The 7,861-nt window shown below is 72.7% G+C and overlaps 2 protein-coding genes across 4 annotated transcripts in view; one reads left to right on the forward strand and one right to left on the reverse strand.

Annotated features, from left to right (window-relative positions):
• Window positions 1–61: 61 nt before the first annotated feature.
• Window positions 62–7,383, reverse strand: ATG9B (autophagy related 9B). Of its 3 annotated transcripts, none has more exons than XM_041402369.1 (15): window positions 6,828–7,383; window positions 5,610–5,742; window positions 5,414–5,457; window positions 5,223–5,287; window positions 4,988–5,146; window positions 4,315–4,456; window positions 3,391–3,899; window positions 2,822–2,975; window positions 2,147–2,326; window positions 1,807–2,067; window positions 1,576–1,739; window positions 1,347–1,449; window positions 860–941; window positions 631–737; window positions 62–319 (listed from the first exon to the last, which is right to left on the reverse strand). In XM_041402369.1, exons 2-14 carry the CDS (start codon window positions 5,737–5,739, stop codon window positions 646–648), a joined length of 2,085 nt encoding a protein of 694 aa, XP_041258303.1. In that variant the 5' UTR covers window positions 5,740–5,742; window positions 6,828–7,383; the 3' UTR covers window positions 62–319; window positions 631–645. The 3 variants fall into 3 exon arrangements, with proteins under 3 accessions (XP_041258303.1, XP_041258302.1, XP_041258301.1); XM_041402368.1 differs by lacking the exon at window positions 6,828–7,383 and adding an exon at window positions 6,584–6,809; XM_041402367.1 differs by lacking the exon at window positions 6,828–7,383 and having other exon boundaries at window positions 5,610–6,137.
• A 103-nt stretch (window positions 7,384–7,486) lies between these two features.
• ABCB8 (ATP binding cassette subfamily B member 8) overlaps window positions 7,487–7,861 on the forward strand; it is a 7,463-nt gene continuing 7,088 nt past the window's right edge. Inside the window, exon 1 of the mRNA XM_041402371.1 lies at window positions 7,487–7,646. Coding sequence (XP_041258305.1) covers window positions 7,636–7,646 — 11 coding nt within the window. The 5' untranslated portion in view covers window positions 7,487–7,635. The remainder of the gene's footprint in view (window positions 7,647–7,861) is intronic.

Genomic DNA, 7,861 nt, shown 5'->3' on the forward strand with positions numbered 1-7,861 from the left:
CACCCATGTGCCCCCCCCCCGGGACCCCCAGCTCACCCCGGGCACAGCCAGCGGGCACAGCCCCTCTGTAAACCTTTATTTCAGCTGGTGCTCGGGGCACCACGGGGGGCACCAGCCCTGTGCCCCCCAAAAAACAGCACCTGGGGGGGCCCTGGCAGCACCCCTGGCCCTGCACCGTAGTGGGGGCACCAGGGACGCCCCGAGCAGGGGGCTCCTACAGACAGGGCCCCCCTGGCAGCATAGTGGGCACGGCGAGCCCCCCACTGTGCCCCTGGTGGCTCCCCCGGCACCTCCGGGGGGTCTCGGCACAACCAGGACCCTGCAGAGGGAATGGGGTGTCAGCAGGGACCCCGAGCAGGGACCCTGCCACCTGGGGACCCCAACACTGGGCACCCCAGCACACGTGGCAGCCAGCCCCCACTGAACCCCAGCCCCGGGGGTCCCTGTTCCCCAGTCCCGGGGGTCCCTGTTCCCCAGCCCCGGGGGTCTCTGTTCCCCAGCCCCTCCGTGTCCCAGTGTGCCCCTTCCGAGTCCCTGTCCCCTCAGCCCTGGGGGTCTCCATGTCCCCCACCCCCGGGGGTTTCCATGTCCCAGTCCCGGGGGTCCCCGCTCCCCCGTGTCCCCACCCACCGGCGCCGGGCCCGGCTACGTCATCGTCTCCTCTTCCTCCTCCTCTTCCTCCTCGGCCCACCCGCCCAGCGGCATCTCCCGCAGCTGCGAGGCCCGGGCAGCCGAGCCTGGGGGGCACAGGGGGGTCAGGACCTCCAGAACCCCTCTGCCCCGGCTCCAGGCTCAGCCCCGCGGTGGGGGGGGGGCGTCAGCAGTGTCCCCCAGCCCCCGGGACAGCCCCCGGGCTCACCTGTGGTCACGAAGGGGTGTTTGGGTGCCCCCGCGGGCTGGGGGCCGGGGCCCTGCGGCTGCTGCTGCTGCTGCTGGTGGAGCTGGGGGGCAGAGGGGTCAGGGAACAGCTCAGAACGCTCCCACAGGCAGCCAGACCCCCACACTGCTGTTGGAACCCCCCAGCACAGCGGAGCCCCCCGTACTGGCACTCGGAGCCCCCCGTGCCCGGGACACTCCCCAGCCCCCAAGGGGGGCAGAAGGGGCACCATGGGTGACATCAGTGGCCGAGAACGGAGGGTGGGTGTCACCCAGCGGGTCACGGAGGCTGGGGGCAGCCTGGAACGGCACTGGGGACGAGGGACGGGGGACAAGGGACCAGGGCCAGGCAGGGCTCCGGGGGTAAGGCAGAGCACGCAGACCGTGACGCTCTGGTGAGAGACACCAGGGAGCCCCAAGGGACCCGGGGTGCTGTGGGCAGGGGGACCCCGGACGGGCGGGTGACGCACCTGGTGCAGGTAGATGGCGTGAAGGCTCATCTCAGCAGAGGCCACCTCGGCCAGCAGCGCCGAGCGGCTCAGGCTGCGCAGCCGCGACTCACTCAGCGCCGGCCTTGGGGCACGGGGGGCGACACGCGGTGACACCCCCGCCACGGCACCCCTCCTCGCTGTGACACCCCTTCCTCCCCTGCCCCGACACGCCTCCCCCGTCACCCCTCCTCACGACCCGCGCCCCCACCTGTCCTCGGGGTGCTCCGCGGGGCTGTCGGGGGCTCCGCAGGGCGGGGTCCCCAGGGGGGTCCGTAGGGACGCCAGCAGGCTGGCGGTGGCGCTGGCCGTGCCGCAGGGCTGCCCAAAGCGGGGGTCGCGGGCCGCCAGGACACTGGTCACCAGCGCCTCGGGCTGCGGGGACACCGTCAGCGGGGAGACACAAAACATCCCGCAGCGCCCCCGACGCCCCCCCACTCACCGCCAGGGCCGAGCCCTCGGACAGCAGGGACGCGGCCAGCGGCCCCTCGGGCAGCAGGTGCCGCGGGGCGGGCGCGGTGGCCGCGTCGCGGGTCACCTGCGCCTGCAGGTGGCCGAGGAAGCGGCGGGCGGGCGGCGGGCGGGCGGGCGGCGGCGGCCGCCAGCGGGGATTGCTCAGGGCGAAGCGCATCAGCGACAGCTCCGTCTTGCCGTGCTCCGCCTGGCGCTCCGGCGGGGCCTCCGTGTGTCCCTCCGACAGCCACTGCGGGGACAGGGACACGTGGCACACCCCGGCAGGGCGCGCAGGGCCCCGCGACGCCCCGGCCCGGCGCCGTGCCCACCTGGGGGTTGCCGTGGTGGCGCACGTCCAGCTGCGCGAAGGAGCAGATGTCGCCCACGCCCGCCACCTCCACCGTGAAGTTGCGGAAGAAGTCCACGATGTCGAGGGCGCGGGGGGGAAACGCGAAGATGAGGATCAGGGGGGTCACGAGGGGGCTCAGCAGCTCCTCCAGGATGAAAACCTGCAGTGGGGGGGCAGCGGGATTGGGGGGTGTCCCCCGGGCAGAGGTCCCAGATTTGGAAGCGCTGGGGTGGGATGTCCAGGGTGGGGTATCAGGGCAGTAGGTCCTGAGGAGGGGAGTCCTCGGGCAGGGCTGCCCGGGGGGGAGGGATCTCAGCGTGGGGGATCCCAAAGCAGGATGGAGGCGCCTCGAGAGTGGGGAGGCCTGGGGCAGGAGGGTCCCAGTCTGGGGGATCCAGGCTACGGGATCCTGGCACAGGAAGCTCCCACTCCGAGGGGTCCTGGGGGTGGGGGGGTCCCAGGGCAGGGGATTGGGACAGGGGGTCCCAGTGTTGAGGGGTCCAGGCTGGGGATCCTGAGGTGGGGTCCCAGGGCTGGGAAGTCGCAGCATGGGGGGCTCCCAGTCTGTGGGGTGCTGGGACTGGGGAGCTACGGGGAGAGGATGGTCCCAGGGGAGTGGGCGAGGGGGGCTCGGGCAGTGGGGGGCTGCACGCACCGCCTTGTACTGGAAGAGCTGCGCCATCTCTGCTCGTGTCTCGGCGCGGCCGGCGCGGCCCTGCCAGTGCTCGGGCAGGTAATGGACGTGAGCCAGGACCCGCTGCAGCAGCTGCTCCGGGCACCACACCGCGTGCTCGTCCGGGATGAAGGACCTGCAGGGGCACGGGCGGGGTTCCACCGCAGCCCCCCGCTGCCCACCCGGCCCCGCATGGCACAGCGCAGGGTCTGGCCCATACACCCGGCCACGGTGACCACCGCTGCGGCACCCACCTGGCCACCGTGACCACCGCTCTGGCACCCACCTGGTCACCGTGACCACCACTGCGGCACCCACCTGGCCACGGTGACCACCCGCGCGCCCGCCCGCTTCACCTGCGGCCGCAGGCTCCAGGTGTTCTGGAAGAGCGCGGCCGGGCCGCGGAACAGCAGCAGCTCCAGGTTGAACTGCAGGCCGCGCGTGAGGAAGACCACGGGGCCCAGCAGCGGCAGGCGGAAGCGCACGGGCAGCAGGGATTTGTTGACCATGGCCACGGTGTAGTTGCGGAAGCGCAACGCTCCGGCACCCACCTGGCCACGGTGACCACGAGCCCCAGCAGCGTGATGGCCGTCAGGATGTGCTGCACCGTCAGCACGTCCTCGTCGTACACGGTGAGCACGATGAGCACGGCCAGCACGGAGCCAGCGAAGAAGCCGACGTGGCGAGCCAGCACGGCCAGCAGCGGGCTGCTGAAGGAGTCCATGTACTTGGTGGCGGGCGCGTGGCCGCGGCCCAGCCGCGCCCGCAGCTCGTGGCCCAGCTCGTTGAAGTGGCGCAGGTAGTGGCGCGCGTAGAGCGACCAGCGGCGCGCGCCCAGGCTGCCCGGCGCCCGCTTCAGCCCCTCGGCGTAGCTGAAGAAGGCGAGCAGCAGGCGCCAGCCCAGCACGCAGGGGCACAGCGCCAGGTTGGCCGCCCCCAGCAGCACGGCCGCCCGCGCCAGCTCCGTCAGCTCCCGGCGCGGCACGCACAGGGGCTGGCGCCGCTGCAGCGCCAGCAGCCGGGCCTGCACCGACTGCCAGCTGTGGTTACACAGCTCCTCCTGCGGCGACGGCACGGGCATCAGCGCTGGGCACCCGCGGCACGGCCCAGCGCCACTCGGTGCTGGTGTCACCCGGCACGGCACCGGGCACCCGCGGCACCTGAGAGCCCAGCCCGGACCCCGGCTGCCACAGGGGCACCTCACAGCCCAGCCTGGACCCAAGCCCCCCTGGTGGCACCTGAGAGCCCAGCCCAGACCCCAGCCCCCTTGGTGGCACCTGACAGCCCAGCCCGGACCCCAGCCCCCCTGGGGGCACCTGACAGCCCAGCCCGGACCCCAGCCCCCTTGGTGGCACCTGACAGCCCAGCCCACACCCAAGCCCCCCTAGCCTGGACCGCAATCCCCCTAGCCCAGACCCCAGCTCCCCTAGCCCAGACCAGCCCCCCGCAGCCCCCGCCAGCCCCTGGCCCCTCACCGCGGGGATGCCGAGAGCACGGATGTAGAAGCTCCGGATCTCCCAGTAGCCCACGAGGCGCCGGAGCGCCGTGACCAGGCGGCACAGCCAGACTGCGCCCGCCAGCACCAGCAGGAACAGCAGCCACCCGCTGCCACGGAGCCTGCGGGGACATGGGTGTCGCCAGTGCCACCAAGCCCCCCGTGGCCCCCTGCCAACCACCGCCACAGAGCTTGCTAAGGAAACACAGCTGTCACCAGTGCCACTGGGATGCCCCCACAGCTACCCAGTACCAGCAAAATCAGAGCCACCTGCTGACACAGGTGGGGACACAAGTGTCAGCAGGGCCAACAAACCCTTCACAGGCAGCAGCCACCCACTGCCACGAAGCCTGCAGACACACAGGTGTCACCAGCGCCACCAACCGCCTCACAGCCAGCTGCAGTCTCAGAGGCTGCTGGGGACACGGCACCCACAGCACCAGGACCCCATGAGCCACACCAGTGGCACCCTGCCCCCGCAAAGCCACGCTGGTGGCACGGGGACATCTGCATGGCCACGCAGGCGGCAGCGGGAGCCGCAGCCACCGCCGACCCTTGGGGGACACGCGTGTCACCCACACCGCTGGGAGCCCGTGGGTCACCCGCAGCACCGAGAAGACCCCCCCGCAGGGTCCCCGGTGCGCCCTGCCCACCTGCGGGCGCACTGCGGGGCGGGCAGCACGGCGTCGGGCAGCGTCACCTTGGCGCGCTCGGGGACGTGGCTGTGGTTGAGCGGGCGCGTGGCGAACAGCACGTCGTAGTCCACGCAGCACAGCAGGAACGTGCTGAAGGTGACCACGAACAGGAACTGCCTGGGGGGGGGGGACACGGGGGGGGGGTCAGCGGGAGCCCGGTGTCACCGCACGGTGACAGCACGGCGTCGCTTACAGCAGCTCGAGGACGTCCGAGAGCAGGACGCAGGCAAAGCCATTCCTCTGGTGGAACTGGTAGATGTGGGGGGGGTTAAGGAGACTGTGAAGGGGCGATGGACCCCCCATGTCCCGTCCCCGCCCCCCCCCAGAGTCACCCCATGCTCCCCCATGTCGCCCACAGTGCCACCAGGGGCTGTGCCAGGATATCTTGGTGAAGAAACTGTCCAGGTCCTTAATGTGGTGCCACGAGTCTGGGGGGAAAAACACGGGGGGATCAGGTGGGAATGCGGTACTGCGCCCCCCCCACGGGACCACGCGCCCCACCCAGGACCCAGAAACACCACCTGGGGTCCCCAAACAGCCCACGGGACCCCGGATCCCCCGCCAGACGGGACCCCAGTACCTGTCGGTCCTTCGGTGACGTGCAGCAGCAGCTGCTCCTCCTCCTCCTCGCCGAGGGGCGAGTCCTCCTCACAATCCTCCAGCCGCCGGTACTCCCGGCAGTCCCGGTCCTCCTCTCCCAGCTCCGCCATCACCTGCCGGGGACCGTGAGCACCTGCCGCCGCCGCGGGGCCGCCGCGGGGGCCGGGGCAGATGTGGGGCACCGGAAATGCCGCCGGGGTGCCGCAGCGCCGCCCGCGTGCCCCGAATTCGGGTGGCCTGAGCTGGCCCCGGCCGCGGGCAGGTGACACCGCAGATGCCACCGGCCCGTCCTGTCCCACCGGCCCGGCCAGTGCCAGAGCCTGCCGTGAGCCTGCAGGGCTCCCCGGGAGGGACCACGGCAAGGTCCGAGGGACCCCAATACTTCCCCCAGCCGCCCCCCGGGCCATGCTGTGATGCCCGGCCCGAATGGGGGGACTCCTCTCCCCACGGACCCCTGTGTCCACAGCCCCCCACAGAACCCCCTCCCCACGGACACTCGTGTACCCACAGACACCCCACAGAGCCCCCTCCCCACGGAGCCGGGGGCAGCAGCCCAGAGCGGGACCAGCTCAGGACCCCGCTCCGGGGGCTGGAAGACCCCAGAAAGGAGCGGCGTGACCCTGGTACAGCTGTCCCGTCCCTGCTCACCTGGCCGCTCGGTGTCCTGAGCCCTGGTGGCCTCTCAACGCCTTGCGGACCCCGGCCCGGGGAAGGACTGGATGTGTCCACAGCCCCCCACAGAACCCCCTCCCCATGCACTCGTGTACCCACAGACACCCCACAGAGCCCCCTCCCCATGCACTCGTGTACCCACAGACACCCCACAGAGCCCCCTCCCCACGGAGCCGGGGGCAGCAGCCCAGAGCGGGACCAGCTCAGGACCCCGCTCCGGGGGCTGGAAGACCCCGGAAAGGAGCGGCGTGACCCTGGTACAGCTGTCCCGTCCCTGCTCACCTGGCCGCTCGGTGTCCTGAGCCCTGGTGGCCTCTCAACGCCTTGCAGACCCCGGCCCGGGGAAGGACTGGACCCCCCACCCCTCTGGGGCAGGGCAGAACCCCGGACCTTGGGGCAGGGGGACAACCCCCCACAGGGCAGGACGGGACCCAAAACTCTTGGAAGAGACCCCAAACTCTTGGATGGGACCATCACCCCCTGGGGAAGGATGGGACCCCCGGTCCACCCCCCTCGGTGCCCTTACCGCCGCCCCGCAGCGCCGCGCGTCACCAGCGTCCCCCGCGGTGGCCACAGCCGCTGTCCGGCCAGGCCGGTGGCCGCGGGTGACACCGTCCGGCCCCACCTGTCCGGGGCTGACTCACGGCGCGGGGCTGATGCAGCAAGAGGGCCCCGACCCCGCTTGTGCAACGCCGCTTGGGGACAGCGGCCGCATCCCCCGGGATCGGGTGTCCCGGCGGGTGACACCGGCACGGCCCGTCCCCAGCCAGCTCCGCATCGGGAAGCCAAAAATACCCGCGGAGCCCGAAAATAGCCCCAGAGGGTAAACGGTGGGGGGGCCGGGGGATCCCCGGCCGGGCAGCCGGGACACCCCCGGGGCCAGGGACAGAGCCCAGGGCACGTGGCACCCGAGGGACACGGCGGCCCCGGTGACCCTGCCGGGACACACGTGTGTTTCCGCAGCGTCACCTGTGTCACGGGGAGCCCCGCGACCCCGCACGGGGACACGGACACCTGCCCGCGGGGACACGGCAGGGTGCCACCCCCGTGGCGACACGACCCGCGGTGGTGACACATGGCTGCGCCGTAGGAACACGGACGGGGCTCGCCGGTGACCCCCGCGAGTGACCCGGGAGCGCACGCGGGGGGGGCACCCGAGGGACACGGCGGCCCCGGGCAGCGGCCCCGGTGACCCTGCCGGGACACACGTGTGTTTCCGCAGCGTCACCTGTGTCACGGGGAGCCCCGCGACCCCGCACGGGGACACGGACACCTGCCCGCGGGGACACGGCAGGGTGCCACCCCCGTGGCGACACGACCCGCGGTGGTGACACATGGCTGCGCCGTAGGAACACGGACGGGGCTCGCCGGTGACCCCCGCGAGTGACCCGGGAGCGCACGCGGGGACCGGGGCACCGCCACGGCGGCAGGGCACGCGCCCGCCCGGTGCCCCGCGCCGCCCGGCTGCGCTCCCGGGGCAGCGGCGGGGCTGGAGGGCCCCGGAAAGGAGCGGCGTGACCCCGGCACCGCTGCCCCGTCCCTGCTCACCTGGCCGCTCGG

This window comes from Onychostruthus taczanowskii, unplaced genomic scaffold, assembly GCF_017590055.1.
Source record: "Onychostruthus taczanowskii isolate IOZ18803 unplaced genomic scaffold, ASM1759005v1 scaffold198, whole genome shotgun sequence".
Taxonomy (NCBI): Eukaryota; Metazoa; Chordata; class Aves; order Passeriformes; family Passeridae; genus Onychostruthus; species Onychostruthus taczanowskii.